The sequence below is a fragment of the Capricornis sumatraensis genome, chromosome X (genome assembly GCF_032405125.1).
Source record: "Capricornis sumatraensis isolate serow.1 chromosome X, serow.2, whole genome shotgun sequence".
Lineage (NCBI taxonomy): Eukaryota > Metazoa > Chordata > Mammalia > Artiodactyla > Bovidae > Capricornis > Capricornis sumatraensis.
The window spans coordinates 128,712,208-128,731,275 of NC_091092.1; the positions used below are offsets into that span (position 1 = coordinate 128,712,208).

At 39.3% G+C, this 19,068-nt stretch overlaps 1 protein-coding gene across 1 annotated transcript in view; it reads right to left on the reverse strand.

Annotated features, from left to right (window-relative positions):
- The window catches only part of PPEF1 (protein phosphatase with EF-hand domain 1), an 88,154-nt gene that overhangs the window by 15,414 nt on the left and 53,672 nt on the right, over positions 1–19,068 (reverse strand). The window contains exons 9-11 of the mRNA XM_068963316.1: positions 18,061–18,210; positions 12,534–12,677; positions 1,086–1,271 (exon numbers count right to left, since the gene is read on the reverse strand). Of these exons, the coding sequence (XP_068819417.1) occupies positions 1,086–1,271; positions 12,534–12,677; positions 18,061–18,210 (480 nt within the window). The remainder of the gene's footprint in view (positions 1–1,085; positions 1,272–12,533; positions 12,678–18,060; positions 18,211–19,068) is intronic.

The following is a 19,068-nucleotide window of genomic DNA, read 5'->3' on the forward strand; positions in this document are numbered from 1 at the left end:
CTATTTTTCCTTCCTTGTGACATTTGAGCATTCAAAGTAAAACTTGTGTAATATCACAGTCCTTTTCTTTTGTCTGTAGCTGACCGATTTACAGGGCTCAAGGCCCCCATCAAACCAGTGCTTCAAGGTCAGAGAGATAGTGGCTAGATAAGGGACCATGACCACTCTGTTGGGAAGGAACCAGTCTTGGGGTATGGTGGAAGATGGGGAGTCTTGGAGCATAATACTTGTTAGGGACAGGAAAGCTGATTTAGACTAGTCCTGCCCGAATGTACATGTCGCTTCAGACAAGCCACTGCTTTTTTGTTTGTTTTTTTTTTTTTAATTACAAATAAACCCTAAAGAATACTTGCCTTACCATCTTGCAAAGGATGAGACTGCAATGAATTAAGAGAGTTAAGAAAAGTGAAAGTGTTGAAATAGAAGGGAAGGCCATGAAATTTGGTATTTCTTGTTAACTACTGCTGTTCACTAAGAGAAAGGGGGGCATTGCAGGACAACTTGGGACCGGAAACCAGCTCCTCAGACCTCACCTCTCTAGCCTATCAGAAACCACTGAAGAAGCAGAACACACTCCATTTCAGTGGTTGCTGCCTAACTGCCCACAGTGAGGGACTTGGTAGAGCTCCCCTAGTCAGTGAATAGAAGGCAGTGTGTTTTGTGGCTCTGTTCTGCACAGGCAAGTACAAAAGGTAAAAGAGAGCAAAGCAGATTCACTGTCACTTTTCTGTGTTCTGGGAGGATACATACACTCTTCACCCCACTACTGGAGGCTTGCTCTGAGATCAGCATAAAACAAAGCCTTTGTGTGTGTGTACTTAGGGTCCTGTGTCAGTTCCTATCACTGTGATTAGGAAGATCAGAGAAATAAACCAAGTATCTCTTGGGGTAAGGGACAATGAGGCTCCTTCAAACAACCTCTGTGAACCCGACAGTCTCCTGTTCTTGTCTACCAAAGCATGGAGTTCTGTTCTGGGACTAGGGAAGACATCTTCCCATGGCCTTGAAGTCAGACATCCTGTAAAGAAAGACTAGGCCTCGAGGGAGGGATGTCGGTGAGGAGGTCACCCACACTGTTAGCTTACCTTCCCATCATGGCAGATTTCATACCCTTCAGGCTTACATTCATGAGATCTAACAAGTGTCTTCAACTGGTATTTATTAAGAATCTTGGAGGTAATGTCTGGTCCAAAGTAGCAGCCCCCTCCTCGGTTTGTGTTTGGGTAGCAGCCTCTTTTGCCTCTGGGATCACTCCAAAGGATATCGATAACCTTGGAACAACAAACCAGATTAGGGTGTCACTGACAAGTGAGAGTTTATCTCTCTACAGTTCAACTTCTTTTCCATAAACATTAACCCACATTATCACAAAGTCTCACTATTTCTCACCATTTCCTAACTCTAATCCTCTTTCAAAACTGTTTCATACTCATCTCCTCCATGAATCTTTTCCAAAATAATTTCAATGCCCATAGCCACCACAATCCCATTTTACTCATCCCCAGTAACCAAACAAACCAATGTTTAGTAATCATGAAGAATCAGGCTTTGGGCTTTTTAAAAATCTACATTTTTAAAATTCTATCTCCATTATTTCACAATTGCTGAATCTACAAGCTCTTTTCTCTTAAAAAGAACTTCACTGCCATGTTCAAAGGAGAAAGTCACTCCCCACAATGAACACACATTTATTTGGTGTTTTTAATATGTTCAAACAGGTACTCTAGGCCTGCCAGCTATGGTTTTGGCCCTGGTTTTTGTCCTGTTGAATAAACAGCATGAGAAGGCCTTTCCCCATCACAGATATAGTCAACTGTTCATCCAAGAATAGCTTTTAAAGCATCGCCTTCACTTTTTGCCCTATCCGCCCCTTGATGAGTTCATTCTCAGCTTCAGCAGTATATTTAGCCACTGACTGGTTTCCACAATGTGTTCTCTTGAATCCACAAGTATGTTATTAGTATAATATTTCCTTTTGGAGTTGAAACAGCAAATGCAGGCTGCATGATACTCAGGACTGAAGACCCAAGTTCCTAAGAATTTTTCATAAAATTTGGGGGCTCCCTGTTTGTACCTCTAATCTACATAAGACATTTCTTTATTTAAACATCTCCTATGGGAGCTTCAGCAGTAGTGTGAAAAACTAGCTTTAGAACTAAAGCTATGCAACCTTGGAGATCAAACCAGTCAATCTTAAAGGAAATCAGTCCTGAATATTCTTTGAAAGGACTGACACTGAAGCTGAAACTCCAATACTTTGGCCACCTGATGCGAAGAACTGACTCATTGGAAAAGACCCTGATGCTGGAAGAGACTGAAGGCAGGAGGAGAAGGGGACCACAGAGGATGAGATGGTTGGATGGCATCACCGACTAGATGGACATGAGTTTGAGCAATCTCCAGGAGTTGGTGAAGGACAGGGAAGCCTGGTGTGCTGCAGTCCATGGGGTCACAAAGAGTCGGACACAATTGGGTGACTGAACTGACTGATGCAACCTTGAGAAAAATCTCTGGGTCTCATTTTCTTTAAAATCAGAGGTTTGGGCCAGATGACTTATAAAGTATTGCAAAGTTCTAACAGACTTTTTTTTCCTAATGTTTCATAGTCAAATAGACTGTATTTTCCACATATTTCCTTGGAGGACATGAAGAAGCATGTATTTTAAGTTGTGTGGTTATTCCAGTGAATCCAAGTCAGATCTTAAAAAGAAGACCATCTTACACCAGTCAGGATGGCTGCCATCAAAAAGTCTACAAACAATAAATGCTGGAGAGGGTGTGGAGAAAAGGGAACCCTCTTACACTGTTGGTGGGAATGCAAACTGGTACAGCCACTATGGAGAACAGTGTGGAGATTCCTTAAAAAACTGGAAATAGAACTGCCATACGACCCAGCAATCCCACTGCTGGCCATAACCACCAAGGAAACCAGAATTGAAAGAGACACGTGTACCCCAATGTTCATCGCAGCACTGTTTACAATAGCCAGGACATGGAAGCAACCTAGATGTCCATCAGCAGACAAATGGTAAGGAAGTTGTGGTACATACACACAATGGAACACATTTGAGTCAGTTCTAATGAGGTGGATGAAACTGGAGCCTGTTATACAGAGTGAAGTAAGTCATAAAGAGAAACACAAATACTATATATTAACACATATATATATGGAGTTTAGAAAGACAGTAACGATGATCCTATATGCAAGGCAGCAAAAAAACCACAGAAGTCAGGAACAGACTTTTGGATTATGTGGGAGAAGGCCAGGGTGGGATGATTTGAGAGAATAGCACTGAAACATGTATACTACCATATGCAAAATAGACGACCAGTGCAAGTTTGATGCATGAAGCAGGACACTCGAAGCTGGTGCTCTGGGACAACCCAGAGGGATGGGGTGGGGAGGGAGGTGGGATGGATGTTCAGTATGGGGGACACATGTACACCCATGGCTGATTCATGTCAATGTATGGCAAAAACCATCACAATATATAAAGTAATTATCCTCCAATTAAAATAAATTAAGCAATCTTAAAAAAGAAAAAAAAAAGACCCGAAATGGCTGTCCCACTAAACCTGACCCATTTACAGGTTTGGTATTGAAGGGGAGCTAGAAATAAGTAAGGGGAAAGACAGTAAGGTGGAGAGAAAAGAAAAACTGCTGTAGAATGCTAAGTATCTCGTCAGAACTGGAGAAACCCTGCACCGGGCATATCCCAAACACTTGAAGATGACTGATTTTTTGATGACTGATTTCAGTGAGAATTAAAACCACATAAAGAATAGTAGTAGTATCAGGATTCTCCTTTCTCCCCCATCAAATTCTCACACAGGCAGAACCCTACCCTACAAATAAATACAATGAAATCCATTTATTTTGCTGGTGTTCATAACAAAAACAACATTTGTATTTGGAATTGAGTCATATCTGAATTTTACACCATGAATTCATGTTTTGGAGACATGATTTAACCTTTAATAAAATGAAAGTGAAAACATGGAACACAAGGAGGTACATTTTATAAGGAGAGAATTAACTTCTAAATTCCTACCTGAGATTCAAGCCATTTACAGCCAAAATTACCCCAGGAAAACATTCTAAATTACTCTTAAAGCACATTATACATGATCTTGTATACGAAACCTTATACAAACATAGGGATGTGTGAACATTTTATATCTGTGATAATGTACAATATATGATCAATTATATGAAACTAAAATTTTATACTTTTTTCTTCTTTTTGCCAGATGCATATAGTTGAAATCTACATAAATTAAATGCACATATGCTGGAACTCTGTTGAACTAGAATAAGCACTGGCCATGAAAAGCTCTTCAGGTGTCACCTGTGTCACCTGGGAACCTACCTGGGCCTTAGCTGACTCCTCAACAAAACGAGGAAGATAGAGGTAACATTCACTTTTCTTTGGTTCAAAATCATAAAGGGTCATAAGGGGTATTAATTTTATAAAAGTGAGCTTCTTCAGAATCATCCATTCAATGAGTTCTGCAATTCTTTTCTTTGTCAAGAATCCATCCACTTGACTAGGTTTACCCACTCCATGACCACAATACAGATCTAACTCTGAGGCTCACAAAGAATGCTATAAAGGGCCCTTTGATGGTGAAACAAATTCCTCTCTCTTCTCAACAACATCCTCTCCTCTGAAATGCAAGGGCCTTTGGGGTGGTGAGGGCATGAAAGAGTATTTACAACATTTCTTCCTGAAAATTTTCAAACTAAAAACTGGAAAGATTTTACTGAATGACAACTTTTATATGACCTGGTCAACAAAACTCTATTTGTGTCTCAGCCTTTAAACCTCTTAAATCCAAAATAAATCCTGCAAGAAGTGTCCCATGCCTGTCTACAGTTTTAAGCAATCCTGTTTTCAAAAGTATGCTTTGGGGAGAGATACTAGCTCTGAAAGATATATTGAAATGCTTCTCTTCTAAGACACTAATACTGTAGATTCACTTCTGTATGTTCTGTTAGTTACGTGTCTTCCTTCCAGCTTTTGAACATGTCATTTTAAAAGCTGTGCTCATCGCAACCTTCCAGCAGGTACCTATATGTCGTCAGAGGCCTACTCCTGTCTACCCATCACCTCGTTGAACAAGGGGAGACTAGAGTAGTTCATTTCTTTCCTGAGACCTCCTACCACTCTTGTCATCTTTCCCTTCAGAAAAAGAGCATGGGCATTAAAGTCAGGCCTGGGATCAAATCCTGCTCTATCATTCAGTGACTAGCCAAGTGACTACAAAATTTAAATTGCAACTATTTAAAATTACAACCCTGTCCCCTACACCTCAAGTTCATGGTTTCTCCTAACCTTGTTCTAGTTTTAATTTTTTCCACAGAACGTCTCACTTAACATATTTACTTACTATTATATAATTATATATGTAATATAAATAACATGACTTCATATATACATATATATTTATGTTATTTAGCTCCTACGCCTAGAAAGTGAACTCCATGAGGGAACAGATCTGAGTTCAATTACTTTCTCAAAAGCTTAGAACAGTCCCTGACAAATAGTAGGTACTCAACAAATACTTGTTAAGCAAATTAAGAGAAAGGAGTTACTCAGGATATAAATAATTAAAATTATTTTTTAAACCTTTCTGGCCTCCTCCTTCTTACACATCTGTCCTAAAGAGGTTACGCTTGTTTCTATATGATGACACAGCTCTGAGTACACACATTCCCCCCACATCTCAAGGAATATAAAATGAAACTTACATCATAGTCCTCTGCCAGGAATCATGTACTTCCATGATTATGGAACAAACAGTCTATGATCTTTATTGCAATATGGCTCATAGATAGTACGAAATAAAGCAATTGTGTTTTTAATCTGAAAATGTCAACTCTATCTAACTGAAGTGTGCATGACCATGACATACCAACAAATGAAGAAAAAAAATTAAAGGTACAATTGAAATTATTTAAATATTGGGAATGAAATCCTGGTCAATTTTACCCTGTGTCAGTTCCAGTCATGTACACTAAGTCTGTAAGACGCCTCATCTACGTTGTTGTAATGAGGAGAGGTTCTATTATAGAATAATGGCCACCAGGTTCCTCCCTCCCATTTCTTAAAGCTCCATCCCTCTATAATTCTAACTCATCCAGGCTTTCAGATGCCATGATTTTCTTCTTGTGCAACTCCAATCTTTTTGGCATCATCCTTTTTATTCACCATAACCTTTGTTCTTTGGATTATGGATATCAAAATTTAAGGAGGCATCCTTTCCTATTTGCTGTAGGATGCCTCTTATACTTGGTTTGACTTTTAAATATTTTGGATACACAAGTCAGTGATGAATCCTATTTCTTCCTTACCATCTCTTCCCTCTCCCTTTCTATCCTCCCTCTTCTCCTTCTCCTTATTGATTAGACTGTGTTTTACATTTTCTAGAAATCACATTTTCAGTAATCACATTTTAGGTCAACATTTTCAGCAATCAAGGTATAAGGGTACAGAATCAAGAAATGAAGACTTCTTGGAGGTAAGCAATTAGAAGAAGGCTACTGCTGCTGCTGCTAAGTCGCTTCAGTCTAGCAGTTTCATAATACTAGTAGCAAGAAGACATCAGCTAGACGTTTAATTGATAGAATCAGGGAAAGGAACAGATGAGAAAGAACCTTCTGAGGGCCAGAACAAGGCTTGATGATTGCCAACACTCTCTTTCCTGCAAAGGAGTTCAATTTTAATATAATCAGATTGTGGAGCTATTTTGTTAGCCCCAGGGCATTATTAAAAACAATAGCACAATCAGCTAGCACTTAGTGAAGGCTAATACTGGGTCTGATACAAAAAGAGGCAGATGGACCAAAGCTTAAAGGAGAAATCAGGGGAAAAGATAGTTGAAGAGAGCCTAGCTAACTCTACAACCATCCATAGTAGTCAGGGAAACTGTGTACATGCCCAAGGCAGGACCTCGTGACGCATGACATCAGAAGCTACACACTGAAAAGGAGCAGACTTCACCAAATTAGTCCAGACAAACCAGTAAACAAATAAATGAGCAAAAAAAAAAAAAGGTAACAACAAGCCCCAGAGGAGCATGCTGCTGTCGCCAAGTCGCTTCAGTCGTGTCTGACTCTGTGCAACCCCATAGAAAGTTACTATAATGCCTAAAATATCCAGTTTTCAACAAAAAATTACAAGACATGCAAGAAAAAAATTTCACAGGGAAAACTAAGCAGACAATAAGCCTTTGAGGATTAGGAGTAGACAACAAACTGCACAAAATTCTTAAAGAGATGGAAATACCAGACCACCTGACCTGCCTCTTGAGAAATCTGTATGCAGATCAGGAAGCAATAGTTAGAACTGGACATGGAACAACAGACTGGTTCCAAATAGGGAAAGGAGTACATCAACGCTGTATACTTGTCACCCTGCTTATTTAACTTACATGCACAGTACATCACGAGAAATGCTGGGCTGGATGAAGCACAAGCTGGAATCAAGATTGCCGGGAGAAATATCAATAACATCAGATATGCAGATGATACCACCCTTACGGCAGAAAGCAAAGAAAAACTAAAGAGCCTCTTGATGAAAGTGAAAGAGGAGAGTGAAAAAGTTGGCTTAAAGCTCAACACTCAGAAAACTAAGATCATGGCATCTGGTCCCATCACTTCATGGGAAATAGATGGGGAAACAATAGAAACAGTGAGAGACTATTTTCTTGGGCTCCAAAATCACTGCAGATGGTGACTGAAGCCATGAAATTAAAAGATGCTTACTCCTTGGAAGAAAAATTATGACCAACCTAGTCAGTATATTAAAAAGCAGAGACATTACTTTTTCAACAAAGGTCAGTCTAGTCAAATCTATGGTTTTTCCAGTGGTCATGTATGGATGTGAGAGTTGGACTATAAAGAAAGCTGAGCACTGAAGAATTGATGCTTTTGAACTGTGGTGTTGGAGAAGACTCTTGAGAGTCCCTTGGACTGCAAGGAGATCCAACCAACCCATCCTAAAGGAGATCAGTCCTGGGTGTTCATTGGAAGGACTGATGCTGAAGCTGAAACTCCAATATTCTGGCCACCTGATGTGAAGAACTGACTCATTTGAAAAGACCCTGATGCTGGGAATGATTGAAGGCAGGCGGAGAAGGGGATGACAGAGGGTGAGATGGTTGGATGGCATCACCAACTCAATGGAAATAAGTTTCAGTCCATCAGTGGTGATGGACAGGGAGGCCTGGCGTGCTGCAGTCCATGGGGTCGCAAAGAGTTGAACACGACTGAGTGACTGAACTAACAGACAAGTATTTCAAACCAATTTATATACATATATATAAAACACTTCACTGAATAAGAACAGAATACATTTTCTTCTCAAGAGCACACAGCATTTTTCAAGACAGACCATATGCTGAGCATTAAAAAAAAAAAAAGCTTCAATAAGTTTTAAAAGGATTTCAATCATGCTAAGTATGTCCTTCAACCACAAATTCAAGTAGAAATAATTAAGAGAAGGAAATATGAGAAATTCATAAATATGCAGAAATTAAACAACCTATTCCTAAATGACATATATGTTAAAGAAAAGTAATTAGAAAATTCTCTGAGATGACTGAAAACAAAAGCACAACATAGCAAAATTCACAAGATGGAGCTAAAGCAGTACTCACAGGGAAATCTATAGCTTCATTGGCAAAGGATAAAGAGTTCAAATGAATGACACTAACTTTCACCTTAGGAAACTAGAAAAAGAAGACCAAAATAAATCTAAATCAGAAGGCAAGGAAAAAATAAAGACTAAAGCAGAAATAAATGGAGAGAACAGAAAACAATAGAGAAAAGTAAAAAAAAAAAAATTGATTCCTTGAAGAGACCAATAAAACTGAAAATCTTAGTGAGATTGACCAAGCAAAAAGAGACTCAGATTACTAAAATCAGAAATGAAAGGGGAGGCATCGCTTGTGAAGAAATTTCAAAATATATATTTTTAACAAATATATTTCATATATATGTATATGTTACAATCAACTTGAGGCCAACCAATTTAGATAAACTAGATGAATGGACAAATTTCGAGAAAGACACAAACTATCAAGGATATCAAGATCAGTCAGTTCAGTCGCTTAGTAGTATTCGACTCTTTGCGACCCCATGAATCGCAGCACACCAGGCCTCCCTGTCCATCACCACCTCCTGGAGTTCACTCAGACTCACGTCCATCGAGTCTGTGATGCCATCCAGCCATCTCATCCTCTGTCGTCCCCTTCTCCTCCTGCCCACAATCCCTCCCAGCATCAGAGTCTTTTCCAATGAGTCAACTCTTTGCATGAGGTGGCCAAAGTACTGGAGTTTCACCTTTAGCATCATTCCCTCCAAAGAAATCCCAGGGCTGATCTCCTTCAGAAGGACTGGTTGGATCTCCTTGCAGTCCAGGGGACTCTCAAGAGTCTTCTCCAACACCACAGTTCAAAAGCATCAATTCTTCGGCACTCAGCTTTCTTCACAGTCCAACTCTCACATCCATACATGACCACTGGAAAAACCATAGCCTTGACTAGATGGACCTTTGTTGGCAAAGTAATGTCTCTGCTTTTCAATATGCTATCTAGGTTGGTCATAGCTTTTCTTCCAAGGAGTAAGTGTCTTTTAATTTCATGGCTGCAGTCACCATCTGCAGTGATTTTGGAGCCCAGAAAAATAAAGTCTGACACTCTTTCCACTGTTTCCCCATCTATTTGCCATGAAGTGATGGGACCAGATGCCATGATCTTCGTTTTCTGAATGTTGAGCTTTAAGCCAACTTTTTCACTCTCCTCTTTCACTTTCATCAAGAGGCTTTTTAGTTCCTCTTCACTTTCTGCCACAAGGGTGGTGTCATCTGCATATCTGATGTTATTGATATTTCTCCCGGCAATCTTGATTGCAGCTTGTGCTTCTTTCAGCCCAGCGTTTCTCATGATGTACTCTGCATAGAAGTTAAATAAGCAGGGTGACAATATACAGCCTTGACGCACTCCTTTTCCTATTTGGAACCAGTCTGTTGTTCCATGTCCAGTTCTAACTGTTGCTTCCTGACCTGCATATAGGTTTCTCAAGAGGCAGGTCAGGTGGTCTGGTATTCCCATCTCTCTCAGAATTTTCCACAGTTTATTGTGATCCACACAGTCAAAGACTTTGGCATAGTCAACAAAACAGAAATAGATGTTTTTCTGGAACTCTCTTGCTTTTTCAATGATCCAGCAGATATTGGCAATTTGATCTCTGGTTCCTCTGCCTTTTCCAAAACCAGTTTGAACATCTGGGAGTTCACGGTTCACGTATTGCTGAAGCCTGGCTTGGAGAATTTTGAGCATTACTTTACTAGCGTGTGAGATGAGTGCTATTGTGCGGTAGTTTGAGCATTCTTTGGCATTGCCTTTCTTTGGGATTGGAATGAAAACTGACCTTTTCCAGTCCTGTGGCCACTGCTGATACCAAGATACAACTACTCAAAAAGTAAAAAATCTGAATAGAATTATAGCAAGAAAGAAGACTGAATTAGTCATTTTAAAACTGCCTACAAAGAAAAAAGCCCAGGCTCAGAAGGCTTCATTGATGAATTCTACTACACATTTGAAGAATTAATATCAATCCTTCACACAAATTCCTCCAAAAAAATAGATAGAGGAGATAATACTTCCTATCTCATCCTATGAGGTCAATTTTACAATAATACCAAAGACATCACAAGAAAGAAAACTATAGACTAATATCCTTTATGAATATATATATATAAATCCTCAAAAAGTAGCAAAATGAAGCCAACAACAGATAAAACGGATTCTACGCCATGACCAAGAGGGATTTATCCCAGAAATGTAAGATTGGCTTAACATCTGAAATCAATCAATGTAATATACCACATTAGTAGAATAAAGAACAAATAATACATGATCATCCTAACAGATACAGAAATGCATTTGACAAAGTCCAACACTCTTTCATGGTAAAAAAACACCCAAGAAAGTAGGCACAGAAGAGAAATTCCTCAATCTGATGAGGGATAGTTAACATATAAACAAACAACTAATATACTTAATAGGAAAGACTGAATGCTCCCCCCTAATATTAGGAATTAGACAAGGATGTCTACTCTGACCACTTCTATTTTTCAGCACTGTACTAGAGGTTCTAGACAGGACAATGAAGCGAGAAAAAGAAATAAAAGTCAGCCAGATTGGAAAGAAAGAAGCATGTTCTTGTTTTTATTTAATACAAAGTTCCAGGGAATCCACTAAAAACAGTTAGAATAAACAAGTTTATCAAGGTTGACAACGTGAGATCAGTATATAAAAGTCAATATATACCAGCAATGAACAACCCAAAATGTAATAAGAAAACAATTCTACTTAATATAGTGTCAAAAGTATTGGGGAATAAATTAGGAATAACTTTAACAAGTGTTTCCAGGTATGTGATTACAAAGCACTGTTGAAATGAAAGATCTAAACAAACGGAAAGTCTTCACACATTCATGGAATTAAAGACACAATACTGTTAAGATTGCAATAGTATCTAAATTGATCCACAAATTCAAGGCAATCTCTACCAAAATTCCAGCTCTTTTTTTTGATAGAGATTGACAAGCTGATTCTAAAATTCATATGGAAATTCAAGGGACCCAGAATAGTCAAAACAATGTTGAAAAAGAAGAAAGCTGGAGAACTCACACTTTACAGTTTCAAAACTTTCTATAAAGCTATAGTGATCAAAACTGTGTTATCCTAACATAAGGATAGACATATAAATCACCAGATAGAATCAAGAGTTTAGAAATAAACATTCATATTTATGGACAATTGATTTTTCATAAGGGTGCCAAGAAAATTCAATGAGAGGAAGTCTTTTTAACAAATGGTGCTGGAATAATTGGATATCCACATGCAATAAAATGAATTTGGACATCTACCTCACACTATCCACAAAAATTAACTCAAAATGGATCAGACACCTAAAGGTAAGAGCTGAAACTATAAAATTTTCAGAGGAAAACACAGGAATAAATCTTCATGATTTGGGGTTAGGCAATGGCTTCTTAGATACAACACCAAAACTCAAAGCAAAAGCACTAATCTTTTATTCTGACTGAGTAAAAGGAGCCAGAGACAAAAGATCACACACTGTATGGGTCCTTTTCTATAATACGTCCGGAATAGACAAATCTACTAAGACCAAAAGGTCTAATCTGCAGGGATGGGAAGAAAATGGGAAGTGACTGGTAATAGTATGTGCAGTTCCTTTTCCAGGTGATGAAAATATTCTAAATTTAGATTGTGGGGATAGTTGTACATTTTGAATATACCAAACTCAATGAATTATAGACTTTAAGTGAGTGTATTATATGGCATTTGAATGATATTTCAATTAAGCTGTTAAAATACAGTAATGGATTTGGAGAAAAGGATATGACCTGTTGAGAAATGTAAGTCACTTTTTCTATATTATTAGGGATCATCTACGCTGCATCTTCACTGCCACTTTAGTGAACAGTCTGATTACTCACCTGCTGCCATTCCTGCTTTGTTAATTGTTCAGAAAAGGATCCATCTGTTCTGATTCCCTGAGCCACAGTGGTTGTACCCAATTTATTTTTCTTCTCAGCAAGGTCTCCATCCATTGGAATTGGTGGCATCAGCACAGATCTCATCTACAAAACAAATTCACGCTTTAGCCAAGCCCTTTGCTTAGTGTGCTGCATGTAGAAACTTCAGCACTAGCTGCTATTTTGTCTATATTATTGCGCCTCAACTCAATGGAAAATACATGATCACCTGTTCCATCTCACCTACCTCCTTCATCTTACTGATGCACTGATCTCTATAAACTGGGCCTGTTAAGCTCTGTTTGCACATTTTTCAACTAGAGACACTGTCTTACAGGGAAAGTTTCCCATTAGAGTTTCTAAAAGACTCCAGAGGCACAGATGTCAGTGGAGACATGTTCTTTGGCGTTGTGACGGGAAATGGAAGATGTTAAGGGAAAATGAGTCTCCCTCTGAGCCTTTATCTATACATAGAGCTAAGAGAGAACAAATAGGCCTGGAGTTCAGAAACACCTCTTAAGAGGACGGCTGCTTTTCTTTTTGTTGTTTTCCAGGAGAAATGAGAGAAAGTATATCTATGTCCAAGAAAGTTCACAAAGGGGACATAAACTGAAAACTTTGGAAGCCTTCTAACTTAAGTGCACTGGGTTCTCAGTCTGACCTGCCAGCAACTGAACATTACATCTAATCCTAGTAACAAAGGTGATATATTTCTTTGGAAACAAAATGTCTTTCTGACAGTACATCAATTATTATAATCCATTCTATGTTCCCTTACATAATTTGAGACTGCAATTTTATACTTGTTTCTTTGTAGCACCATACCTTTATACAAAACAATTTGAAGCAATGGTTCTATTACATTGGAAGCCTTAGTTCAGCGATAGACAATTCTCTGAGGTAGGCACTTAAGTTTCTTCTATAAACTAGGGTGTCTAGAAAATCTTACCTTTATTTTTCAAAAATAAAAGCAAACCGTATTCTGAGGTCCTATCTCATTGAGATCATTGGAATTTAATTTCAGCTATTATTAGTGAGCTCACAGCCTACCTCCCTGTCTCCTGTCCAGCAAATGTCTCCAGGTCTTAGGCAGAGCAGAGTATTTTGGGAGGAAACTCTGGACTTGGGTCCACACAATTCACTTCTGATAAGGTCATCGGGCAGGACAAAGCCACATGGTCTCTTAAGTACTGTGGCTCTTCTGTTTTCAAAGCCATGTGGGATCAGGACACTTTGCCCAGTCCCCGCTGGGTGCCACATCATCATTTTCTCCTGGGGGTCCTACTAGCAATCTCTTCCTATAACCTCTGCCAAGGAGTTTGAACAATACTAAACCAGAGGCTTAAGTATTATAGTCTTCCTTCTCTGTCCCTCTGCATTCACCACCCCTGCTTTCCAACCTGCCCACTTTACAAAATACCTTTAATGAACCTGCAGTGGAGGTTGTCATCAAGTTCCCCCAACTCTACCCCTCCGCCATGAGCAACTAAATCATACAGCAGGTGTAAACCAGAAGTATGTTCACCCCTACATTTGGAGGTCCAAACAGAAGGGCAAGTGGGGGTTATAAAACTAACCTGAAAATCTGTTTTTGTATCTCATCTGATAGAGTTCCAAAGGCTTAAACCTACTACTTTCATTATATTTCATACAAAGAACATGTGCTACCAGTTCAACTTCGTTCTAGCAGAGTAGACAAAAAACATACAAGTCAAATTTCTACCTTTAAAGCTAGTCTTAACAGTAGGTGGAACAATGATCCCCAAAGGGGGTGAAATGTGAGGTATCCTGGGAAAATTTCTGGCCTCAAAATTTCTCCCCAGGGTTTCTCTTGGTGACTGAAATTTAAACCTCAGTTTTAAGTATCATGAAAAAGAGGACAGAGTTGGAGAAGAGAGCTTTATGTTCAGAGCTTACTCTATGTCATCTTTTTCATCTAGGTAATTATATTTAACCTTCCCAGCAATTCAATATGGTAGGTATTTTTTAGCTTTAGTGCATAGATGTGGGAACTGAGGCTTAGAAATCATTGGTACCTTACCCAGTCACCCAGCCAGGAAGGGGCAGAAGCAGGATGTAATAGATGTAATGCTAGCTGCATCTGTCTGACGTCAGAGCTTCACAGTGTTTACTAGGTTAAGGTGGCTCTCAATTTAGGGTCTCCACAGAAATAGTAATGGACATTTCAGAGAAATGCTCTTAATATCTCAAAAAGCCCGAGAGAGGACTGGCTTCTCAGGCTCACCTCAGGAAAGGAAAAGTTTTCAATCTGATCAATTAGTAGTGGCTGCCACAGCTGATTAGTGCTGTTGTCACAGGGCCAGTGGTGGCGGAGTGTCGCATTCCTGCCATGCGCTTGCCAATATTTAACTGACAAAAACATCATGTTCCCTTGCTCTTGGCTAGAATCATATCCACTCATTATGTTAACAATTACTATCTCATGTTGATTCAAACATCTTATTGGCTTGACTGTTTGCTGAGATCCTAAGAAAGGTACCTTAAATTAGGGTGGCCCTACAATTTATTGCAACTGGAGAGTAAAGGGAGGTGGTATTAACACCCACACCAAGACAACAGGTGTAAACCAGGAAGTATGGTTATCACTGGGTGAGGCTGGGGAGAGGGTATGTAAAATCAGCACAGAATCGAGTTGTAAAAAAAAGTTTTTATCCAGTTTTACCTTAGGTTTGCCCTATTTCAGTCTTAATTCTCTTAGGAAGTATTCAGCAAACATTAATCCTGTCTACATCTTAGGTGCTGGAGTTATATCAGTGAACTAGAGAAACACAGGAAGATGGTAAACAAATAGTACCATAATCGCTTATTTAATTTTGGTAACTGTTCTGAAGGAGAGGTACAAGGGGCTTGAGAGCAAACGGACCTGATCTAGTCTGGAGGTTGTGGAGGGCTTTCCAGGGGAGGGGTATGTTTAAGCTGAAATTAGAAGGATGAGAAGGAGTTGGTGACAATATAATCATTCATATGTATATAAAGGTATAAGGACTGTAAAAACTCAAGGTGAACAGGAATCACATGTCCACATCAAATTAAATTCTGGTTCTAGATTCCCCTTGCCTAGATTGGTAGGAATTTGATTAACAGTCCTGAGGAGGAGGGTTTAGGTTTCTCCCTAGGACCGCACATGATCACCGGGCTCAGAGCTGCCACTGGTCGTCATGCCCAGGTGGTTCCCCTGTTCCCCTAGTCTGGGGGCATTGGCTGGGTTCTTGACAGGCAGAAGGCAATTCCAGTCACTTTGCAAAACCCCACCAAAGAAGCCTTTCACTAAGCCTCAGAGCTTCAGGCCCCACACAGCCACTTCCCTCAGAGGGTCAACACATTCCTGCTCTGCTTGTGCTGTATTGAATACGGTTACTTAGGTTTAAAATATTAAACCCCGCTTAAAAAAAAAAAATATCCTGAGCCATTTGGAATACATATGGGAAATCACAACAATTCAGAAACAAACTGCTGTATGATTCTACTTCTATAAGGCTCCTGGAGGAGTCAAATTCTTAGAGCTATAACACAGAATGATGGCTACCAAAGGCTGGGGAAGGTGGAATTCGGAATTAGTGTTTAACGGGTAGTTTCAGTTTCAGAAAATGGAAAGTTTTAAAGATAGATGGTAGTGACAGTAGTGACAGTTGCACAATAATGTGAAAGTATTTAATGCCACTGAACTGCACACTTAAAAATGGTTAAAGTGGAAAACTTTATGTTGGTATATTTTACCACATTAATTAATTAGAATTTTTAACTTTTCAAAAATCAAGATTTTTTGGAACAAAATAGAAAGCCCAGAGATAAATCCACACACATATGGACACCTTATCTTTGACAAAGGAGGCAAGAATATACAATGGAGTAAAGACAATCTCTTTAACAAGTGGTGCTGGGAAAACTGGTCAACCACTTGTAAAAGAATGAAACTAGATCACTTTCTAACACCGCACACAAAAATAAACTCAAAATGGATTAAAGATCTAAATGTAAGACCAGAAACTATAAAACTCCTAGAGGAGAACATAGGCAAAACACTCTCAGACATACATCACAGCAGGATCCTCTATGATCCACCTCCCAGAATTCTGGAAATAAAAGCAAAAATAAACAAATGGGATCTAATTAAAATTAAAAGCTTCTGCACAACAAAGGAAACTATAAGCAAGGTGAAAAGACAGCCTTCTGAATGGGAGAAAATAATAGCAAATGAAGCAACTGACAAACAACTAATCTCAAAAATATACAAGCAACTTATGCAGCTCAATTCCAGAAAAATAAACGACCCAATCAAAAAATGGGCCAAAGAACTAAATAGACATTTCTCCAAAGAAGACATACAGATGGCTAACAAACACATGAAAAGATGCTCAACATCACTCATTATCAGAGAAATGCAAATCAAAACCACAATGAGGTACCACTTCACACCAGTCAGAATGGCTGCGATCCAAAAATCTGCAAGCAATAAATGCTGGAGAGGGTGTGGAGAAAAGGGAACCCTCCTACACTGTTGGTGGGAATGCAAACTAGTACAGCCACTATGGAGAACAGTGTGGAGATTCCTTAAAAAATTGCAAATAGAACTACCTTATGACCCAGCAATCCCACTGCTGGGCATACACACCGAGGAAACCAGAATTGAAAGAGACACATGTACCCCAATGTTCATCGCAGCACTGTTTATAATAGCCAGGACATGGAAACAACCTAGATGTCCATCAGCAGATGAATGGATAAGAAAGCTGTGGTACATATACACAATGGAGTATTACTCAGCCATTAAAAAGAATACATTTGAATCAGTTCTGTTGAGATGGATGAAACTGGAGCCGATTATACAGAGTGAAGTAAGCCAGAAAGAAAAACACCAATACAGTATACTAACACATATATATGGAATTTAGAAAGATGGCAATGACGACCCTGTATGCAAGACAGGAAAAAAGACACAGCTGTGTATAACGGACTTTTGGACTCAGAGGGAGAGGGAGAGGGTGGGATGATTTTGGAGAATGGCATTCTATCATGTAAGAATTGAATTGCCAGTCTATGTCTGACGCAGGATACAGCATGCTTGGGGTTGGTGCATGGGGATGACTCACTGAGATGTTATGGGGAGGGAGGTGGGAGGGGGGTTCATGTTTGGGAACACATGCAAAAATTAAAGATTTTAAAATTTAAAAAAAAAAAAAAAGAAATTTTAACTTTTCAAAAATCAAGATTTTTCACTTTTAGAAGCTATTATGAAATGCCAATATTTTCCCACTTTCACCATGAATTAAAAAAAATTTTTTTCCATATATAGAAGTTATCAGTTTAGTTCTTTATCATGCAATCATGGATTTTCTTAAAATTTTTACTCATTTTTTCAGAGTTACAGCAATCACTAAAACATGAATCTATATAAAACAATACATGAAAGAAGCTATGTATCCCTTTGTAAATCTGAGACAACATTCATGCAAACATTGCTTCTTACTTTGTTTCTTTCTATACGGTGGAGTAAATTCAAGTCTGTGGACTCTGATATCCCTCCATGTATGACCAGGACTTCATTGTCAATGATTGTACCAATTGGGAGCCAGGTATAGACCTCTTCCAAGATTTGTAAGATTTTTGTTCCGTGCAGCTGTAAGTAAGAGCTTAAGTAAGTTTGTTTTTCTGATAGGTTCAATTTTACTCAATAGTCCCAACATATGGACAAAAACCATCAGTTTTCATGCCACCCAAACTAGGTCAGGATGGACAAACTAACCAACAAGCATGCATTAATCATCTTTTAATTCTCTTTTTTTCATACTTTGACTTGCTGACCCAGGGGAAGAGACTGCCCCTCCCAAGGCTAGTTAATTCCTAGAGATAGTAAGGAGCTGTCTTTTGTATGTAAAGCAGAGTGCCTTTCATATGCAAATCAACCTACCCAGAGCCCATCCTCCCAACTAGTCCTTTGCGGATTTAACCAGCCTGCCAATGCAGGAGACATGAGGTTCCATCCCTGGGTCAGGAAGAGCCCCTGGAGGAGGGCATGGCAACCCACTCCAATATTCTTGCCTGGAGACTCCCATGGACAGAGGAGCCTGGTGGGCTACAGTCCATGGGGTCACAAAGAGTTGGACACATCTTAGCAGCACACCCAGGGCCACTATTTCCTGCTCCAATCACCCCAGGGCCAGCCAGATACCAGGCAACCATGGCCAGCCTGTAAACCCCAGAGCCTGCTGAAATTACTCAAACGAGCCAATCCTAAACCTGCTTACACTGCCTCACCCATTTCTTCCTGAGAAAACCACAATAAAGGCTCTTGCCACTGCCTCTGACTGACCCTGAGGTGCAGTCCCATATGGTATGGTGTTCCACTGACCAGTTTCTAAGGAATTGTGAGTAAAAATCTTTCTCTTCATGACAGGCATTTCCATGTTTTACCAAACCTGAGTAAAACAAATCCCAGGTATCTCTGAAACAACAGAGTTTGTATCTGTCACAATGA